The sequence below is a fragment of the Oncorhynchus gorbuscha genome, linkage group LG09, assembly GCF_021184085.1.
Source record: "Oncorhynchus gorbuscha isolate QuinsamMale2020 ecotype Even-year linkage group LG09, OgorEven_v1.0, whole genome shotgun sequence".
Lineage (NCBI taxonomy): Eukaryota > Metazoa > Chordata > Actinopteri > Salmoniformes > Salmonidae > Oncorhynchus > Oncorhynchus gorbuscha.
In genome coordinates, this window is record NC_060181.1 from 32,876,554 (window position 1) to 32,899,178 (window position 22,625).

The window sequence follows — 22,625 nt, forward strand, 5'->3', positions numbered from 1 at the left end:
CTTATACTGTGTTCCAGAACACTCCTTTGTGACAGGTGACTTGGTGAAATCCTGTTGGCCTTGGAACCTCTCCAATTAATTTGCAGCTTGTCACGTGTATATGTAAGCTAAGCGGGGGGGGGGGGGGGGGCTGTGAAATGTATTGTGCTGCGTAAGTCTGTGTGAAAATCCCTCCTGTTGCAGATACACCAGCACTGACTGAGCTATGCATCTGGGACACGTGTGGAGTCTTGAGGGAGGGGGGTTATACAGTACTAACACATTTCAGCCTGATCTCAGTTGGCTCCTGGCCCACATTCTCTGGTTGATGAGATCCAGACCATCATCAGCAGGCTATTATTAGTCTGCTATGTGAACCAATGCACGCGTGTTCCTTTTGTTTTGAAAGTGGGACAACCCCTCGTGTGTGTGTGTGTGTGTGTGTGTGTGTGTGTGTGTGTGTGTTCTTTTTTTCTTCACTGTGAAATTAGGGTGTGTGAACTTACTGCTTGGTTAGATAGACTTAATTCCTCTTTCTCTCAGCACCAAACAGCTCAGCCAATCCTCTTACAGTACACAGTAGGTTAGAAGAACAAGTCCTATTTTATTCTTCATTGCAATGACCTTGTTTCTATTATTGTTCTCCTCACAAGACCATTTCTCTTTTGTCATGCGTCTCACATCAGTACTACAGACATCTCAAGAGATTGGGACTATTGTTCTTTCTATCTACATTTTTGTCAAAATTGAGTTATTTACATAGGCTTGTTTCGTTCAATGTCCTCTACCTATATAGTACACTAAATACCCCAATTCAAGAGAAGACTAGATTTTTTATTTATTTATTAAAAATCATGCGTGTTTTGAACTTTTAAAGCCAATTATCTCAATCATCTTTTTGCAGGTAAAAACCTTAGTCCCAAGCTCTTGATCTTTATTTCTACAACTAGATTCAAGCTTTATCCCATCCATCATGCAATGTCAGTGGACAGATGAAACTGTTGTTGTCTCTGTGCAGGTTATTCTATTAGTCCAGGTCTTAATGGATCAGATGGCTTTAGAGGGGAAGTGTTGGGGGTTTACAACGCGGTGGCGTGATGCCACGGGCTGCTCTATAAGATCCACAGGAACCTCCACCCCGTTACTACGCACGTTGCTCTTAAAGGGACATTTCAAAAAGGTTCTTATCCATCTCCAGCGCCACCCCGACGTCGTCAACATGGCACCTTCAGAAAGTATTCGCACCACTACTTCTTCCACGTCTTGTGTTACGGCCTGAATTAAAAATGAATTCCACTTTAGATTTAGTTGGGGTCACTGGCCTATGCACTCTACCCCATAATGTCAAAGTGGATTTATGTCTATCGAAATGTTAAGGCGTTACAGTTTTTAATTTATTAGTTTGTCGAGTTGAAGAATTCAACCCCTTTGTTTTATGGCAAGCCTAAAATATGTCTTAACAGTCACATAAGTTGCACAGACTAACTCTGTGTGCAATAATAGTGTTTGATATGAGTTTTGAATGACTACCTCATCTCTGTACCCCACACATGCAATTATCTGTAATGTCCCTCATTCGAGCACTGAATTTCCACCACAAAGACCAAGGAGGTTTAAAATTAAAATGTTTACCCCCCTTTTCGTGGTATCCAATTGTTAGTAGTTACTATCTTGTCTCATCGCTACAACTCCCGTACGGGCTCGGGACAGACGAAGGTCGAGAGCCATGCGTCCTCTGAAACACAACCCAACCAAGCCGCGCATCCAACCCGGAAGCCAGCCGCACCAATGTGTCGGAGGAAACACAGTGGTAGATGGATATTTTTTTTTTTAAAGCAGACTGTCAATATCCCTTTGAGCAAGGTGAAGTTATTACTTACACTTTGGATGGTGTGTCAATGTACCCTGTCACTACAAAGATACAGGTGTCCTTCCTAACTCAGTTTCTGGAGATGTAAATGGTGACTTTTAAAACAGTTAGTTTAAAGGCTGTGATAGGAGAGAACTGAGGATGAATCAAGAATATTGTAGTTGCTTCACAATACCAACCCAATTGACAGCGTAGGTGGGGAAAATAAGGAAGCCTGTAAAAAAAAAAAAAAATTTGAAATAAATAAAAAATATTCACCTTTCAGAAGGACAATAACAACGAGGCCAACTCTACATTGGAGGTGCTTAACGAAAATATGGAATATTGTGGCTGAGTTACAGTTTTGATTTAAATCTACTTTAAAATCTATGGCAAGACCTGAATGTTTGTCTAGCAATGATCAACAACCAATTTGACAGCTTAAAACACTAAAAACAATCCAGGTGTGGAGAGCTTTGAGACTTACCCAGAAAGACTCAGTGTAATTCATTGCTGCCAAAGGCGCTCCCTACAGATGATTCAATTATTTTGTAAACTAAATATTTAAATTGGCAAATATTTCTAAAAACATTGGTTTCACTGTCATGTGGTGTTGTATGATTGAGAAAATATATTTAATACATTTTGAATTCAGTCTAACACAATAAAATGTGGTAGAAGTCAAGGGGTATGAATACTTTCTGAAGCCCCTGTATGTGAAAATTGTGTTTTTTTTGTTGTAGTAAAAATGGTAGTGTTTTTCAATGACGACAAGCAATTGGTCAAAATCACACAATGCACACCGATGATGACATTAGAAACACATCATTTTCACATGTTGGGGTGGTGCTGGAAATGATGAATGTGAAGTTCCCCTATAAGACGGCTGCAGATGTCCCTGCTTTAGACCCTGGTACTAACCCTGAAGAAATAACCATACCGCAGTGCTTCTAGTGTAAACAGCAGCCTCCGAACAGTCAGGTGTAGACTACGTTTCTTCCTGAAGCCTATTGGGGATGTTCCAGACGCTAAAGGGTTAACAAGTTGAAGTTGGAGTTTCTTTTTGGCGTCTATTAGCAGTCTCTACTGGCGCGTGTTTACAGTGTGATGAGGGAGCCAGCGTGTCGTCTGATGTAGAGTGGCTCCGTCTGCTGTGACAGACGTCTGTCTGGGACTACCCACCTTTAGTCTCTGTCTGGGACTACCCACCTTTAGTCTCTGTCTGGGACTACCCACCTTTAGTCTCTGTCTGGGACTACCCACCTTTAGTCTCTGTCTGGGACTACCCACCTTTAGTCTCTGTCTGGGACTACCCACCTTTAGTCTCTGTCTGGGACTACCCACCTTTCCCATCCTGGCTCGTCTCAGTGGGAATGTTAAAGGAGTAGAAGCTCTTGATGTCGTTTAGAGGAGCCTCCGTGTGTCTTTCTGTTCGCTGTGTTTGCCAAGGTGGAGCACTGTGGTATGAAAGGCAGTGTGTACTGGGTCCCTTTGGGGCCCCTAAAACGTGTGTGTGTGTGTGTGTGTGTGTTGCGGAGCGTGCTGTGTGCCAGCCGGGCTGCTCCAGTAGACAGAGGCCCCAGCGCTCATTAGCAGGCTGTGGGTTCCCTACGGGAGGGGAGGGTGTCAGCGGGCGGGGGGTGTCAGCTCAGTGCTGCGTGTTGTCTCTGTGGTGGTGCCAGTGCCACAGCTCTCATCTGAGCCCCGGCCCTGCTCTGCCAGCAGCCCGACTCTCCCTCTCTGAAGAGGCCTAGCATCCCTCCGCCAGTCAGTCAGCCCCCTCGACGGCCTGCTGCCTGCCTGCCTAACTACCCACTCATGCGTCTCTGCTCGTCTCTCTGCCTACCCACGTCAGTCAAACTGTCGGTTGTGCCATTTGACAGAACCGGCTTTACTTACAGCAAAGGCACAATAGTAATGTTGGATTTCCAAACCGTTGTTGGTCGGATGAACATGTTGTGATGTATGACTCAGTAGGTCTGGGGGTTTAGAGAGGAGCTGAGACCTAGTTATGATTCCGAGGGGTTTAGCCCGTACTAAGCAGATGGGCAGGGCTGCATTGCATGTCTGTTAAGACCGGCGATCCGCAGAACAAAGTCCCATTTTAAAAGATGTAACAGTGCTGAGTTGTTTCCGTAGAGGGTTGTGAACCTTTGACTCATTTCGCAGTTCTTTTTGCGTTGACATTTGACTTTGTTGTAAAAATACATTTGCAACATTTGTTGCGTCTCTTCGGGGCTCTCAGCTAATGATGGCGGTCACTCCTCCATTTCATCAGGAGGAGACAGTCTATCGACAGTCTAACCTCCACCAACACTTTGATTATCATACAATATCTCAGTGAAAGCCGCTACTGATGATCACTACAGGGCAATTCCACAGTAATGTATGCCAAACAAAAAACATTTGATTTCAAAGTTAAACAAAACACAACTCTATGCACAATGACTAATTTGAACAATTTACACAGTAAAAAAAAAAGTTGATTTCAATTTTACTGGAAACTGTGCAGATGCAAAGTCTGGTAACATAATTACAGTCAAATCTCCCTCAATGTTATTGTTACCAAACTTTATGTACAGTTCTTCCTGTGTGTTTTGGTAAAAGTGGAAGTTGTTCATAGAGCTCTATGGGTTGTTAAACTTTCAAATCAATGGTTTTTGTTTGATGTACATTTTCAAGTGAGAGATCTGAGAGTAATTCCGTTACCATGGAATTGCCCTACAGCTATTTCAGTAGAGATCCAGCGTGTTTGTTAACTCTCGTTTTAATCTAATATCCTCATCATTAGTGTTACACATCAAACATTAGCCTAGTACAGCTGCACTGTGTGTGGGATGCAGCACTGTACTTTGAGGGGAAGCAGGGTTATAAGCGTTATACAGTAAATCTGCTCTGTGTAGGAAGCAGGTTATTTCTGTACTCACAATGGAGACCTTAATAATGAAGCATGTTGGAAAGTTAGTGTCCTGTAATGGAAGTCCATGTCACCATACCATTCTTCGGTCTTTCCTGGCAGTGTACTGCTGTAAGTATCGGGGCTTCATTGACTGTCCATCCACAAATGGTACTGAGATGGAAGGTTTATTGTCAGATGAAATGGCCCTGTAGGAAAAGGAAGTGACGTGTTTAAGATGTCTGTCAGCTGAAGGAAACTACTGGAACCTCAGTCATACTAGGCAGCCATATTCTCCCTACTAATAAATGATTAGGCTTTTACTGAGTTACAGTTCATAGAAGGAAATCATTCAATTGAAATAAATTCATGAAGCCCACATCTATGGATTTCACAAGACTGTGCAGGGGCGCAGCCATTGGTGGGCTTGGGGGGGGGGGCACCCACTTGGGAGCCAGGTTCAGCCAGTCAGAAATAAAAATTCCCCACAAAAGGGCTTTATTACAGACACAAATACTCCTCCGCACCCCCATCCACCTCGAGCAATCTCGCAGGTGAAGAAGCCGGATGTGGTTGTCCTACGCTGGTGTGGTTACACGTGGCCTGCGGTTGTGAGGCCAGTTGGATGTACTGCCAAATTCTCTAAAATGACATTGGAGGCGGTTTATGGTAGATAAATTAACATTCAAATCTGGCAACAGCTCTGTTGGACATTCCTGCAGTCAGCATGCCAATTGTACGCTCCTTCAACTTGAGACATCTGTGGTATTGTGTTGTGACAAAACTGCACATTTTAGAGTGGCCTGCTATTGTCCCCAGCACTGTGTAATGATCATGCTGTTTAACCTCTAGCGTCGAGCAATCCCGTATCCGGGAGCGTAATCATAGCCTCAAGCTCATTACCATAACGCAACGTTTCCTATTCATGAAAATCGCAAATGAAATGAAATAAATATGTTCAAACACAAGCTTAGCCTTTTGTTAACAACACTGTCATCTCAGATGTTCAAAATATGCTTTTCAACCAAAGCTACACAAGCATTTGTGTAAGAGTATTGATAGCCTAGCATAGCATTAAGCCGAGCATTCAGCAGGCAACATTTTCACAAAAACAAGAAAAGCATTCAAATAAAATCATTTACCTTTGAAGAACTTCGGATGTTTTCAATGACGAGACTCTTAGTTAGATAGCAAATGTTTATTTTTTCCAAAAAGATAATTTGTGTAGACGAAATAGCTCCATTTTGTTCATCACGTTTTGGCTAAGAAAAAGACCGGAAAATGCAGTCACTTACAACGCCAAACTTTTTTCCAAATTAGCTCCATAATATCGACAAACATGGCAAACGTTGTTTAGAATCAATCCTCAAGGTGTTTTTCACATATCTATTCGATAATCTATCAGTGGTGGCAGTTGGCTTCTCATCAGAAGCAAACGGAAAAATACTGCAGCTGGAGATTATGCAATAATTGCGACGGAGGACAGACACCAAGCGACCACCTGGTAGATGTAGTCTATGGTCAATCTTCCAATGATATGCCTACAAATACGTCACAATGCTGCAGACACCTTGGGGAAAACGTGGAAAACGTAAGCTGACTCGTAGCTCCTTCACAGCCATATAAGGAGTCATTGGCATGAGGCAATTTTAAAAAATGCGGCACTTCCTGATTGGATTTTTATCTTGTTTTTTCTGTAACATCAGTTCTGTAGCACTCACAGACAATATCTTTGCAGTTTTGGAAATGTCAGTGTTTTATTTCCAAAGCTGTCAATTATATGCATAGTCGAGCATCTTTTCGTGACAAAATATCTTGTTTAAAACGGGAACGTTTTTCATCCAAAAATTTAAATAGCACCCCCTATATCCAAGAAGTTAATTAGCTTCTTGATAGGTGTGGCATATCAGGTGGATGGATTATTTTGGCAAAGGAGAAATGCTCACTAACAGGTATTTAAACCATTTGTGCACAACATTTTAGAGAAATACACTTTTTGCCCATATGGAACATTTCTGGGATCTTTTATTTCATCTCATGAAACATGGGACCAACACTTTACATCTTGCGTTTATATTTTTGTTCAGTGTATATATGAACAAATATACAGTTGAAGTTTACATACCTAAGATCTTTACATACAAACTTTGTCCCCATGTGCAGTTGCAAACCGTAGTCTGGCTTTTTTTATGGCAGTTTTGGAGCAGTGGCTTCTTCCTTGCTGAGTGGCCTTTCAGGTTAGGTCGATATAGGACTCGTTTTACTGTGGATATAGATACTTTTGTACCGGTTTCCCCCAGCATCATCACAAGGTCCTTTGCTGCTGTTCTCGGATTGATTTGCACTTTTCCCACCAAAGTACGTTAATCTCTAAGAGACAGAACGCGTCTCCTTCCTGAGCGGTATGACGGCTGCGTGGTCCCATGGTTTTTATACTTGCGTACTATTGGTTGTACAGATAAACGTGGTACCTTCAAGCGTTTGTAAATTACTCCCAAGGATGAACCAGACTTGTGGAGGTCTACAAAAAAATTCTGATGGTCTTGGCAGATTTTCCTTTGATTTTCCCAAGCAAAGATGCACTTGAGTTTGAAGGTAGGCCTTGAAATACAGCCACAGGTACACCTCCAATTGACTCAAATGATGTCAATTAGCCTATCAGAAGCTTCTAAAGCCATGACCTAATTTTCTGGCATTTTCCAAGCAGTTTAAAGGCACAGTCAACTTAGTGCATGTATACTTCTGACCCACTGGAATTGTTATACAGTGAAATAATCTATAGATGGTAAAATTACTTTTGTCATGCACACAGCAGATGTCCTAACCGACTTGCCTAAACTATAGTTTGTTAGCGGGACATTTGTGGAGTAGTTGAACAACGAGTAGGAAATATGTCATTCTTCTTCTGAAGGACCCGGAATATCATGGTTTTGTTCTAGTTTCGTGAGGAATCACCTTTCTGTCTTCTGTGTGTCTGGTTATGTTGTGAGAAACACAGTGCATTTGATGGTACTTGTAATGCTTTTCGGTCTTGTGCTAATGTAAGTGTTATGCTAATGTCTAGTCATCTACTATGCTGTGTTATGGTAACATCCTATTGCTAACCAGTTGCCCTGTGTTTTTAGGATGACATAGATGGGATCCCCTGGTCAGAGGAGAGGGATGTGAGGAAGGTGCTCTATCTCTCCCTGAAGGAGTTCAAGACTGCTCAGAAAAGGCAGCTTGGAGATGGAACCAAATACACTAATGGTGAGTTTCTCCGGAGACTCTTCTCTCCACCACTGCCTCAGTCAGCCTTTTGTCTGGACGCTCATAGACCTGTGATGGGCTACTGTGTTTAGTTGTTTACAGTGGACTAGCTGAAAATGATCTGGTAGTTGTGATGGAATAGTGACATGTTTAATATGGAGTTATTTCAGAGTGAAGGTGCTTTGGTAAACACAATGAAACAGAGGATGCTGCAGGGTTTTTTTCTAAGGAGGTGCAATATAAAGTCCATGGAGCTCAGTGTGTGTATGTGTGTGTACACCCAGGATAAAGTCTGGTTTGTGCTATCTGAATCTGCTTTGTTTGACACCTTCGCTGTGCTTCAATCCACTCTGCTCTGTCTTCAAACTAGTAGATTCAACTTCACACAGGCCTCTGAACCTATTCTCCGCCGTCACAGACTGTCCAGAGACTGGGGGGGAGCGAAAGTCCTCTGGAGGTTCACAACGTGCTATGCAGGCAAGGGGAAGCCTCAGTTTAGATCTAGGTTACAGGCTCTGTCGCTCACAGACTGCACTGTACCGGCTGAAACTGTCCTCTATTTTGGAGAATCAGTCAAACATCCACTACTGTGATGGTAGTGTTCTCAACCCCTCCTCCTTCTGCAGTGTTGTCGGTCTCTGGAGCCAGCTGCCTGCAGACACCCATGGGTCCAACAGCAAAGGGAAGGCACCAAACCTGCAAGGCCCTAAGCGTGTCAGACCCCCTGCCCCCTGTCTATCTCCCATCTATAACCGGCAATCATGCCATCTCCCTGACCACTTTACCTCACTGTTTGTTGGCAGGCGTCCATCTCTTTTCCTCTTTCTCTCTCTGCATTATTGAACTAATTACGTGATGCCCTTCTGCGTCCCATTCCTTCCTCTCTCTCGCTCTCTCTCTTTCTCCCTGTTATTCCTCCCTAGATGGAAGGCATCATTACATCAATAGGCCTCTGGTTACTGCTGCTCAGGAAGCTTTCTTCCGGCTCCCCTGCCCTCCTCAATCTCCCTCTCCATATCGCTCCCCCTGTGGTTCTCGGAGGGCGTAGCTCAGTTCTATTGATGGAACTACTGTCTGCGTTGGAGCTGGTGGATGGTAGTGACTTCTCTTCCCCATAACACCACTGGCACCAGCTTTGTCCTGTCTGTCCCTTAGCACTGGCCACTGAGACCTCAGGGGATGGAACTGTGGCAGTTTTGGCTAGAGCGTAGTGGCAGAGGGCACAGTGCCTTGGTCTGGCCTTCTCTGAGTGAGTAACAGACTGCCCAATCGGCAGCATGTCATTCTCACACGCCACATCCACTGGACTTGTTATGAACTTGTTATCTTTTCAATATATTTATGATATTTTCTGAGAATGACAGTGCGACGGATGGAGGTGGTGTCAAAGAGCAGTAGGCCAGATTTGAACCTATGCCAACACGAGACGTGTGCCAGAAGTGACTGTATCTTAGACTGCTAGACCAGCCTAGGCCACATAGACTTATTATTGGGTATTATTGGGTAGAGATTTTACTCTTAGTACTCGCAGTAGACATTACAGTTACTAAATAGGATCTCTGTCTCCTTCGGTCCAGGTTTAAATTGTGGTCAGAACTGTGTGGTTGGGACAGCCATTTTAAAAACACTACTTTTGTTGTCCTATTGTAGTGTTGTCTCCTAGCATTCCCCTTTCAGTATCCCGTTCTATTGTCAGAAGTGGTTGGAAATTAATTCAAATGGGTTAAAATCCCAAATGTCAAACACATTGTTTATTTTTATATACACACTATGGTCCCAATCATACTGTGTCATAAAAGCTTTGAGAGGGGAAAAAAATGTATTGTTACTAGCCATAGTTGTGACGGCCACAGCAATCAGTGAGTGAGCTAGCAGACCCCAACCTTGCTCCATTAGAAACCGCATTATTCAGTCGTAATCACTCTGTTTGTAAAGGTGATTAATCTGAAGTAAATGCCACTCTCCTGGCTGTTAATATTTTATATCTGCCTCTGGGCTTCCTGTCTGCATTACTCCACCTCCCACTAATGGGCTACACTCTGTGGTTTGCTACGGTACGCACCCCCTCACCTCGCCATCTCTCATTCCTTCCATCTCGCTTTCCCTCTCCAGAGAGCAGGAGGAACATGGCAAGGCGATGGGCTTAGTTAAGCACGCATAAATCTGATTACAGACCCTTACGGATCAGCCGACATCCCCCTTCCCTGCTAGGCCTCACTGGGACCAGGGGAAAGAGTTTTGTCCCCAGCCCGGTGTAGCTCCCTCCATGACACGCAGTCTGCATCCCTGCCTCTCTATCTTCCTCACTGCCCGGCCCCTCACAATGGCATTGATGTGAGACTGACATGTGTAAAACAACTCAGAGGTGAGGCAAGATGGCCCCTCACCAGGCTGTTTATGTTCAGTAGGAGTATTATCCCAGTCACATACTACCACTGATTAGCGATGCGCAGATTGGTGTCTTGTGTAAGCTTCATTATACCTGGAAAGTGTTCTTTAAAGTCATTCAAAGCCAAAGCTCTAATTTAGATTATTTCGAAAGGATGATTTGTGAAGGTACATTTCAGGGAGGTGTTCCACCAACAACCTGCAGGTCAACGACGTGACAACCTTCCCTGTCTTGAGTGGAACTGCTCTCGTCCTTGTTAGCATGTGTGGCCCTTTGTTCCTCCAAGGAGGCCTAAATGAGTGAATCATGAGTGCATATAAAGACTTTTGGGGCCTAGTGTCTCTCTGCCAGCTGAACACCTAACTAACCCTGGATATATTATATACGCACAGTTGAAGTTGGAAGTTACATACACCATAGCCAAATACATTTAAACTCCGTTTTTCACAATTCCTGACATTTAATCCTAGTAAAAATACCCTTTCTTAGGTCAGTTAGGATCACCACTTTATTTTAAGACTGAAATGTCAGAATAATAGTAGAGAAGGATTTATTTCCGCTTTTATTTCTTTCACCACATTCCCAGTGGGTCAGAAGTTTACATACACTCAATTAGTATTTGATAGCATTGGCTTTAAATTGTTTAACTTGGGTCAAATGTTTCGGGTAGCCTTCCACAAGCTTCTCAAGTTGAGTGAATTGTGGCCCATTCCTCCTGACAGAGCTGGTGTAACCGAGTCAGGTTTGTAGGCCTCCTTGCTTGCACATGCTTTTTCAGTTCTGCCACAAATGTTCTATTGGGATTGAGGTCAGGGCTTTGTGATGGCCACAAAGCCATCATATATCTTGACTTTGTTGTCCTTAAGGCATTTTGCCATAACTTTGGAATTATGCTTGGGGCCATTGTCCATTTGGAAGACCCATTTGCGACCAAGCTTTAACTTCCTGACTGATGTCTTGATGTTGCTTCAATATATCCACATCATTTCCCTGCCTCATGATGCCATCTATTTTGTGAAGTGCACCAGTCCCTCCTGCAGCAAAGCACCCCCACAACATGATGCTGCCACCCCCGTGCTTCACGGTGGGGATGGTGTTCTTTGGCTTGCAAGCCTCCCCCTTTTTCCTCCAAACATAACGATGGTCATTATGGCCAAACAGTTCTATTTTTGTTTCATCAGGCTTGAGGACATTTCCACAAAAAGTACAATCTTTGTCCCCATGTGCAGTTGCAAACCGTAGTCTGGCTTTTTTAATGACTGTTTTGGAGCAGTGGCTTCTTCTTTGCTGAGCAGCCTTTCAGGTTATGTCGATATTGGACTCGTTTTACTGTGGATATAGATACTTTTGTACCTGTTTCCTCCAGCATCTTCACAAGGTCCTTTGCTGTTGTTCTGGGATTGATTTGCACTTTTCGCACCACAGTACGTTCATCTCTAGGAGACAGAATGCGTCTCCTTCCTGAGCCGGTTATGGTTTTTATACTTGCGTACTATTGGTTATACAGATGAACGTGGTACCTTCAGGCGTTTGGAAATTGCTCCCAAGGAGGAACCAGACTTGTGGAGGTCTACAAAAATAATTCTGATGGTCTTGGTTGATTTTATATTAATTTTCCCATGATGTCAAGCAAAGAGGCACTGAGTTTGAAGGTAGGCCTTGAAATACATCCACAGGTACACCCCAAACTGACACAAATTATGTCAATTAGCCTATCAGAAGCTTCTAAAGCCATGACCTAATTTTATGGAATTTTCCAAGCTGTTTAAAGGCACAGTCAACTTAGTGCATGTAAACTTCTGACCCGCTGGAATTGTGATACAGTGAATTCTAAGTGAAATAATCTGTCTATAAGCAATTGTTGGAAAAAATGACTTGTCATGCACAAAGTAGATGTCCTAACCGACTTGCCAAAACTATAGTTTGTTAAGACATTTGTGGAGTGGTTGAAAAATTAGTTTTAATGACTCCAACCTAAGTGTATGTAAACTTATGACTTCAACAGTGTGTACACACACACCAAACCTTAACCATTTATTTCCCTAAGCACCTCTATGTTCTGACTCATACTACCAGAGCATGTTAGGAGCAGTTTACAGCCATGACAGGGTATACGACGGGCCTCCTGCTGTCAGGTAGTGACCTGCACTCTGTACAGACTTTAACTACCAGCTGCATGAGCGCCAAACAAGTTTTCATAGGAAGCCACTGCTCAACTCAACCATTCGCTACTATGTCATTATTACCATTCTAATTTATTTTCCTTTGACACCTGCTGTTTGGGGTTAGGGTTGTGGCTTGGGTTTGGTGGTTGGCACATCAGTTAAGGTGTCAGTCCTAAGAAATGTGATAGGAGGGTGATGAGTCAACTAGAAATTCCAGTACCAGGTAGTAGACACTTTGTACGACCTACAAAGAGGGTTTCACTTAGTTTTTCTGCCTTGGCTACTCAATTATGTGCTCATTCATTTGACTTGAATGTCTTTTTAAGCTCTGCTCCTTTCTCCGGAGTCTGGACTTGTTCACTTTGCTCAGCCCACGGGCTCCAAACACACATCAGCCCTCTTACTTTGTTCACTCCATTTCTCTCCGGTCAACCCGTCGTAGTAGTACACGACATGGTCTCTGACCCCTGTCCTCTTGTCTCTGTAGGTTCCCATGCCCGCGGCCAGCTCAACGGCTTGGGGCAGAAGGGCCACAAGGCTGACGGGTCGCGGTTCCAGAGCACCGATGGCAGCAGCGAGTACTCTGAGGATGGTCCTGCCAAGAAGAGGTGAGTGGTGTTAACATGTACTCTGGAGAGATCCTTCTCTCTGCTCAGCAGCAGCTTTGACCAAGACCGAGTGAAGGTAGTGAATGAGGGGGAGCTCTATAGTACTTTTTTTTTCATGGCCTGCAGTACAGCCTGGTGTCAGGTGTTTTGAACCAGGTGATGTCAGCATTTGTTAATTCAGTGCTCTGCGTTTTGTGGTGTGTGTGTTGTGTGTGTGTGTGTGTGTGTGTGTGTGTGTGTGTGTGTGTGTGTGTGTGTGTGTGTGTGTGTGTGTGTGTGTGTGTGTGTGTGTGTGTGTGTGTGTGTGTGTGTGTGTGTGTGTGTGTGTGTGTGTGTGTGTGTGTGTGTGTGCGAGAATTATCAAAGCAAAAGGGAACAAATCTGCCTTTAAATGTATGAAAGCCTCTGCCGTCTTTTATTAATTCACGTCATTCCTGCTGTATTCTCTTCTCAGTAATGGGACACGACAGCATTAACAGTGAAGGGTAAAGACGAGTTTGATTTGGAGGAATGGGAGCTCTTTAACCAGTGTTCGTTCTTAAAAGGCAGAATGTTTTTAATTAGGGAGTTGAGATGTGTTGAGCATTTCCAATTAATAATTTAGGAGAAAGTTAATGCATTCAAATACAACAATTAGCTTGTTGCCATGTAATTTGTACTAGTGATTTGTAATCTGTAAAGGCCTTGGGAGAACTCCGCTTCACAAGAGCTTCTCTCACTCCGTTTCTCCCCTCAGGCTCATTCTCATGGGAAGTAGAATAAGACAGTTATTTGGAAATTGAAAATTGGTACTTCTTACATTCTTATAAATGTGCTTCTTATACCTTTTATTCTCCCTTTGAGATTCAAGTGATTGAACTCTAATGGGTTCTTTAGATCTAGTGTAAAGAGAGAGGACAGTGTGTGTGTGGAGATTGGATGAAGTCAGGGTGAAGACTCTGAAAACCGTCTATATACAGTGGGGCAAAAATTTGTCAGCCACCAATTGTGCAAGTTCATTCTTTGTCCTCCTAACACGACGAGTTGAGTTTTTACCAAAAAATTATATTTTGGTTTGATCTGACCATATGACATTCTCCCAATCTTCTGGATCATCCAAATGCTCTCCAGCAAACTTCAGATGGGCCTGGACATGTACTGGCTTAAGCAGGGGGACACGTCTGGCACGGCAGGATTTGAGTCCCTGGCGGCGTAGTGCGTTACCGATAGTAGGCTTTGTTTCTTTGGTCCCAGCTCTCTGCAGGTCATTCACTAGGTCCCCCCCGTGTGGTTCTAGGATTTTTGCTCACCGTTCTTGGGATCATTTTGACCCCATGGGGTGAGATCGAGGGAGATTATCAGTGGTCTTGTATGTCTTCCATTTCCTAATAATTGCAGATTCAGTCTTCCCAGCCTGGTGCAGGTTTACAATTTTGTTTCTGGTGTCCTTCGACAGCTCTTTGGTCTTGGCCATAGTGGAGTTTGGAGTGTGACTGAGGTTGTGGACAGGTGTCTTTTATACTGATAACAAGTTCAAACCGGTGCCATTAATACAGGTAACGAGTGGAGGACAGAGGAGCCTCTTAAAGAAGTTGTTACAGGTCTGTGAGAGCCAGAAATCTTGCTTGCTTGTAGGTGACCAAATACTTATTTTCCACCATAATTTGCAAATAAATTCATTAAATCCTACAATGTGTTTTTCTGGATTTTTTTTTCTATGATGAAAATTACAGGCCTCATTTTTTTAAGTGGGAGAACTTGCATAATTGGTGGCTGACTACATACTTTTTTGCCCCACTGTATCTTCTTTTGTTAGGGCGTTTGGTAAACAAATCCAAAAACTTGTTCAGGTCGTGCCGAACGTCAGACGAAAAGTTCAAAAAGTTCTGTTACAGCCCGTAGAAACATGCCAGCCTATGTATGGAATCAATCTTTAGGATGTTTTTAACATAATTAAGTTTTAATGTTCCAACCGGACAATTCCTTGTCTGTACAAATTAAGTGGAACGTAGCTACCTTTCACGTGAGCGCGCCAGACCGAGGCTGTGGCACTCTGCCAGACCACTCACTCAAAGAGCCCTTATGAGCCCCTCCTTTAGAGTAGAATCCTCAAAACAGGTTCTAAATACTGTTGACATCTAGTGGACGCCTTGGGAAGTGAAACATAACTTATTACCCTGTACTTCAATGGGGGCTGAGTTGAACAACTACAAACCTCAGATTTCCCACTTCCTGGTTGGATTTTTTCTCTGTTTTTTTCCTGCCATATGAGTTCTGTTATACTCAGACATCATTCAAACCGTTTTAGAAACTTCAGTGTTTTCTATCCAAATGTACTAATTATATGCATATTCTAGCTTTTACGGCTGAGTAGCAGACGGCTTAATTTGGGCACGTTTTTCATCCATGCTACCCAATACTGCCCCCTACCCCAAAGAAGTTAATAAGATACAGGAGACTGGTCCTCGGGAAGGGCAGAAGGAGACTGGTGAGGGACTGGAGGATACTGGGGTAGGCTGTTGGAGATGGGGTGGTGAGAGCGACTGGGAGGGCTTCGCTCTCAAACGGCAGGTCCTCGGCCTGTAACAGACCAGTCACTGTGGATTAAATGCATTGCTACACACACACACTCCCAGCTACATTAAATGCGAATAATTAATTCACATATGCTGTATTGCAGAAGCCATAGCACATAGATTGGCTCTGTAATCTCTCTCACTATGAGACCCTCTGTGTAGCTAGCCATTGCATGTTTCCTCTGCCACCGTCTCCACCTGTCCTATTTTCGTGTGTGTGTGTGTGTGGTATCTTGCAGTACCTGTTAGTGAATAGTCCAGCAGACCTGGTCATTGAGGCCTGGCAAACCTGAAAAGGAGAGCAAGGGAACAAGATGGACAGATGGAGGAGAGAAGTAGACAGGCGTAGTGTCAACAGGCCTGTGTTCACTAGGGTGCTTTTCATTAGTTCTCATGCAGGAAATAAAAGCAGGCTCTCCCTCTCTTAATGAGCAGCCGGCTTACAGAGCGTTTGGCAATGGCTCAGGCCTTTTGGTGTGTGTGTGTGCGGAGGACGACTTCTTGGCCCTGGCATCTGCAGCCCACGCCAGTCTATAACAGGGTGGCTGACTGAGGAGCTGCCAGGACCTTTCACACCTGGCAATGCAATAACAAGAGGAGAGGGGAGGCGCAGGTGCATGGTTTTGGCTGCAGCGTCCTGGGGGGCAGGAGAGGGTCCCTGTATGTCTGAGGAGAAGTGGGTCCAAGGGAGGCGTTTGGGATCTGGGTGATGTTTGTCTTCGCAGGAACCCGAGATGGGAGATCACGCACCAGGACCTCCCTTCCCTGCCAAGTATGGAAGATGTGCCCCCCCCCTCCATTTTTTTCTCCTGTTCCCAGCCACACTACCCAGGCTGAAGTAGGAAACACAGGGTTCAGCCATGGTGACGATAGTTGGAGAGCTCCACATCTTATGGTGATTTTATTGAAGCCAGTTCTCCTCAGTAGCAAAAGCCAAGTAGAGCTCATTGAGCTGCTTGTTTTAATGAATGCTAAGTTAGTAATGTGCTTTCTTTCTGTCTTCTGTCTTCTCATACATCTACATCTCACACATCTACACACATCTACATAGCCTGCAATGACAAAGTGAAAACATGTTTTTAGAAATTTGAGCGCGTTTATCGAAAATGAAATGCATATCTCATGTACATTCATTAAAAAGTTTGAGGTCACTTAGAAATCTCCTTTTTTAAATACATTTTTAAAAGTCAATTTTAAAATAACATCATTGATCAGAAATACAGTGTAGACATTAATAAGGATCCGTGCCTTTTGTACAAAATTTTTTCGCCTAAAATGACATTCCCAAATCTTAACTGCCTGTAGCTCAGGCCCTGAAGCAAGGATATGCATATTCTTGATATAATTTGAAAGGAAACACTTTGAAGTTTGCAGAAATGTGAAAGTAATGTAGGAGAATATAAAACATTAGCTCTGGTGAAACATAATACGAAGAGAACCAACTTTTTGTATATTTTTTTTGTACCATCTTTGAAAGGCAAGAGAAAGGCCATAATGTATTATTCCAGCCCAGGAGCAATTTAGGTTTTGGCCACTAGATGCAGTATGAGCAAAGTTTTAGACTGATCCAATGAATCATTGCATTTAGTTTCAAAATGTTGTATCAAGACTGCCAAAATGTGCCCAATTTTGTTTATTAATAACCTTTCAAGTTTAAAACTGTGCACTCTCTTCAAACAATAGCATGGTATTATTTCACTCGAATCGCTACAGTAAATTGGACTGTGCAGTAAGATTAACAAGAATTTTAAGTGGTCTGACAATATCAGACATGTCTATGTCCTGGGAAATGTTCTTGTTACTTACAACTTCATGCTAATCGCATTCGCCTACGTTAGCTAAACTGTCCGGTGGGGGGGACCCACCGAGCCTGAAGTTTTAATGCTGTAAATGACCAGTGTAGCTGGAAACTGCAGATATGATTTGATTGAAGATCTACATAGGCATACAGAAGCCTATTATCAGCAACCATCACTCCTGTGTTTCAATGGCATCCTGTGTTAGCTAATCCAAGTTTAGAATTTTTAAAGGCTAATTGCTAATTAGAAAAAAAAAATGAAATGATGTTAGCGCAGCTGAAAACAGTTGTGCGGTTGTAAAGAAGCAATACAACTGGCATTCTTTAGACTTGTTGAGTATCTGGAGCATCAGCATCCATCTTCAGTTTTCTCCTATCACAGCCATTAAACTCAAACTGTTTTAAAGCCTCCCTTGGCCTCGTGGTGAAATCCCTGAGTGGTTTCCTTCCTCTCTGGAAACTGAGTTAGGAAGGACGCCTATATCTTTAGTGGCTGGGTGTGTTTATACACCATCAAAAATGTAATCAATAACTTTACCATGCGCAAAGAGAAATTCAATGTGAATCTGTGTTTGAAATTCACTGCTCGACTGAGGGACCTTACAATTGTCTGTATGTGTGGGGTACAGAGAAGGTAGTCATTAAAATAATGTAAATCACTTTTGTGACTTAAGCAAAATACTTCCTCCTGAATTTATTTGTGGTTTCCATAACAAAGGGTTTGAATACTTATTGACTCACAACATTTTAGATTTTTCATTTTTTAAATTAATTTGTAAAAATGTCTAAAACTATACTTTCACTTTGTCATTATGGGGTATTGTTTGTGTGTAGGCCAGTGACAATCTCAATTGTATCCATTTTGAATGCAGGCTGCAACTTAACAAAATGTGGAAAAGTCAAGGGGTGTGAATACCTTCTGAAGGCACTGTATATCAGTGATATACACTTAACCTTTCTTGCGCAGGGAACCCCTCGACAACATTCCGCTGAAAAGGCAGCGCGCGAAATTCAAAATTATTTTTTAGAAATACGTAACGTTCACAAGTCCAATACAGCAAATGAAAGATAAACATCTTGTTAATCTACCCATCGTGTCCAATTTAAAAAAAATACAATGCTTTACAGCTAAAGCACAACATGATTGTTAGATCACCGCCAAGTCGAAAAAACACACAGCCATTTTTCTAGCCAAAGATAGGAGTCACAAAAAGCAGAAATATAGATAAAATTAATCACTAACCTTTGATGATCTTCATAGAACATCATGTTACACACTGCATGTATGTTTTGTTCGATATTGTTCATATTTATATCCAAAAATCTCAGTTTACATTGGCGCCTTACGTGCAGTAATGTTTTGATTCCAAACCATCTGGTGATTTTGCAGAAATACTTATTCACAGAATTAAAATAAGACTTCTCCTTAATGCAACCACTGTGTCAGATTTTTAAAAAACTTTAAGGAAAAAGCATAATCTGAGAACGGTGCTCAGAACCCAAAACAGCCAGAGAAATATCCGCCATTTTGGAATCAACAAAGTTAGAAACAACACCATAAATATTCACTTACCTTTTGATGATCATCAGAAGGCACTCCCAGGAATCCCAGTTCGACAATGACTGATTTATGTCCAAATAGCCACTTGTTGTTAGCGTGTTCAGCCCAGTAATCCATCTTCATGAGGCGTGAGCATTTCATCCAGACAAAAACTCAAAGTTCTGTTACAGTCCTTTAGAAACATGTCAAACGATGTATGGAATCAATCGCTAGGATGTTTTTAACATAAAACTAATGTTAAATGTTCCAACCGGAGAGTTACATTTACATTTTACATTTAAGTCATTTAGCAGACGCTCTTATCCAGAGCGACTTACAAATTGGTGCATTCACCTTATGACATCCAGTGGAACAGTCACTTTACAATAGTGCATCTAAATCTTAGAGGGGGGTGAGAGGGATTACTTATCCTATCCTAGGTATTCCTTAAAGAGGTGGGGTTTCAGGTGTCTCCGGAAGGTGGTGATTGACTCCGCTGTCCTGGCGTCGTGAGGGAGTTTGTTCCACCATTGGGGGGCCAGCGCAGCGAACAGTTTTGACTGGGCTGAGCGGGAGCTGTACTTCCTCAGTGGTAGGGAGGCGAGCAGGCCAGAGGTGGATGAACGCAGTGCCCTTGTTTGGGTGTAGGGCCTGATCAGAGCCTGGAGGTACTGAGGTGCCGTTCCCCTCACAGCTCCGTAGGCAAGCACCATGGTCTTGTAGCGGATGCGAGCTTCAACTGGAAGCCAGTGGAGAGAACGGAGGAGCGGGGTGACGTGATAGAACTTGGGAAGGTTGAACACCAGACGGGCTGCGGCGTTCTGGATGAGTTGAAGGGGTTTAATGGCACAGGCAGGGAGCCCAGCCAACAGCGAGTTGCAGTAATCCAGACGGGAGATGACAAGTGCCTGGATTAGGACCTGCGCCGCTTCCTGTGTGAGGCAGGGTCGTACTCTGCGGATGTTGTAGAGCATGAACCTACAGGAACGGGCCACCGCCTTGATGTTGGTTGAGAACGACAGGGTGTTGTCCAGGATCACGCCAAGGTTCTTGGCGCTCTGGGAGGAGGACACAATGGAGTTGTCAACCGTGATGGCGAGATCATGGAACGGGCAGTCCTTCCCCGGGAGGAAGAGCAGCTCCGTCTTGCCGAGGTTCAGCTTGAGGTGGTGATCCGTCATCCACACTGATATGTCTGCCAGACATGCAGAGATGCGATTCGCCACCTGGTCGTCAGAAGGGGGAAAGGAGAAGATTAATCGTGTGTCGTCTGCATAGCAATGATAGGAGAGACCATGTGAGGTTATGACAGAGCCAAGTGACTTGGTGTATAGCGAGAATAGGAGAGGGCCAAGAACAGAGCCCTGGGGGACACCAGTGGTGAGAGCGCGTGGTGAGGAGACAGATTCTCGCCACGCCACCTGGTAGGAGCGGCCTGTCAGGTAGGACGCAATCCAAGCATGGGCCGCGCCGGAAATGCCCAACTCGGAGAGGGTGGAGAGGAGGATCTGATGGTTCACAGTATCGAAGGCAGCCGATAGATCTAGAAGGATGAGAGCAGAGGAGAGAGAGTTAGCTTTAGCAGTGCGGAGCGCCTCCGTGATACAGAGGAGAGCAGTCTCAGTTGAATGACTAGTCTTGAAACCTGACTGATTTGGATCAAGAAGGTCATTCAGAGAGAGATAGCGGGAGAGCTGGCCAAGGATGGCACGTTCAAGAGTTTTGGAGAGAAAAGAAAGAAGGGACACTGGTCTGTAATTGTTGACATCGGAGGGATCGAGTGTAGGTTTTTTCAGAAGGGGTGCAACTCTCGCTCTCTTGAAGACGGAAGGGACGTAGCCAGCGGTCAGGGATGAGTTGATGAGCGAGGTGAGGTAAGGGAGAAGGTCTCCGGAAATGGTCTGGAGAAGAGAGGAGGGGATAGGGTCAAGCGGGCAGGTTGTTGGGCGGCCGGCCGTCACAAGACACGAGATTTCATCTGGAGAGAGAGGGGAGAAAGAGGTCAGAGCACAGGGTAAGGCAGTGTGAGCAGAACCAGCGGTGTCGTTTGACTTAGCAAACGAGGATCGGATGTCGTCGACCTTCTTTTAAAAATGGTTGACGAAGTCATCTGCAGAGAGGGAGGAGGGGGGAGGGGAGGAGGATTCAGGAGGGAGGAGAAGGTGGCAAAGAGCTTCCTAGGGTTAGAGGCAGATGCTTGGAATTTAGCGTGGTAGAAAGTGGCTTTAGCAGCAGAGACAGAGGAGGAAAATGTAGAGAGGAGGGAGTGAAAGGATGCCAGGTCCGCAGGGAGGCGAGTTTTCCTCCATTTCCGCTCGGCTGCCCGGAGCCCTGTTCTGTGAGCTCGCAATGAGTCATCGAGCCACGGAGCGGGAGGGAGGACCGAGCCGGCCTGGAGGATAGGGGACATAGAGAGTCAAAGGATGCAGAGAGGGAGGAGAGGAGGGTTGAGGAGGCAGAATCAGGAGATAGGTTGGAGAAGGTTTGAGCGGAGGGAAGAGATGATAGGATGGAAGAGGAGAGAGTAGCGGGGGAGAGAGAGCAAAGGTTGGGACGGCGCGATACCATCCGAGTAGGGGCAGTGTGGGAGGTGTTGGATGAGAGCGAGAGGGAAAAGGATACAAGGTAGTGGTCGGAGACTTGGAGGGGAGTTGCAATGAGGTTAGTGGAAGAACAGCATCTAGTAAAGATGAGGTCGAGCGTATTGCCTGCCTTGTGAGTAGGGGGGGAAGGTGAGAGGGTGAGGTCAAAAGAGGAGAGGAGTGGAAAGAAGGAGGCAGAGAGGAAAGAGTCAAAGGTAGACGTGGGGAGGTTAAAGTCGCCCAGAACTGTGAGAGGTGAGCCGTCCTCAGGAAAGGAGCTTATCAAGGCATCAAGCTCATTGATGAACTCTCCGAGGGAACCTGGAGGGCGATAAATGATAAGGATGTTAAGCTTGAAAGGGCTGGTAACTGTGACAGCATGGAATTCTTTGTCTTCAGAAAAATCACTGGAATGGGAGGTAACTCTGTCGGGAGCGCGTGTCATGAGACTGAGGCACTATGCCAGACCACTGATTCAAACAGGTCTCATGAGCCCCTACTTTAGTATAATCCTTATTCAAGTTAAAAAATACGGTTGAGATCTAGTGGAAGCCCTAGGAAGTGCAACCTCATCCATATCTCAATGTGAAAAACTACAAACCTCAGATTTCCCTCTTCCTTGTTGGATTTTTCTCAGGTTTTCGCCTGCCATATGAGTTCTGTTATTATACTCAGACATCATTCAAACAGTTTTAGAAACTTCAGTGTTCTCTATCCAATACTACTAATAATATGCATATATTAGCATCTGGGATAGAGTAGGAGGCAGTTCTCTCTGGGCACGTTATTCATCCAAAAGTGAAAATGCTGTCCCCTATCCCAAAAAGGTTAACAAAATATAAATGCAACATGCAACAATTTCAAATATTTTACTGCATTACAGTTCATATAAGGAAATCAATGAGTCAATTGAAATGAATGCTCTAGGCCCTAGTCTATGGATTTTACATGACCGGGAATACAGATCTGTATCTGTTGATCATGGATGCCTTTTTAAAAGAAATCAGAAACGGTC

General features: G+C 44.1%; 1 protein-coding gene across 8 annotated transcripts in view; it reads left to right on the forward strand.

Annotated features, from left to right (window-relative positions):
• Positions 1-22,625, forward strand: part of LOC124043411 (protein Jumonji-like) — a 109,390-nt gene that overhangs the window by 41,918 nt on the left and 44,847 nt on the right. For all 8 annotated transcript variants that reach the window (XM_046361993.1, XM_046361996.1, XM_046361994.1 and 5 more), the window contains exons 2-3: positions 7,850-7,973; positions 13,015-13,135. In XM_046361993.1, the coding sequence (XP_046217949.1) occupies positions 7,850-7,973; positions 13,015-13,135 (245 nt within the window). The remainder of the gene's footprint in view (positions 1-7,849; positions 7,974-13,014; positions 13,136-22,625) is intronic.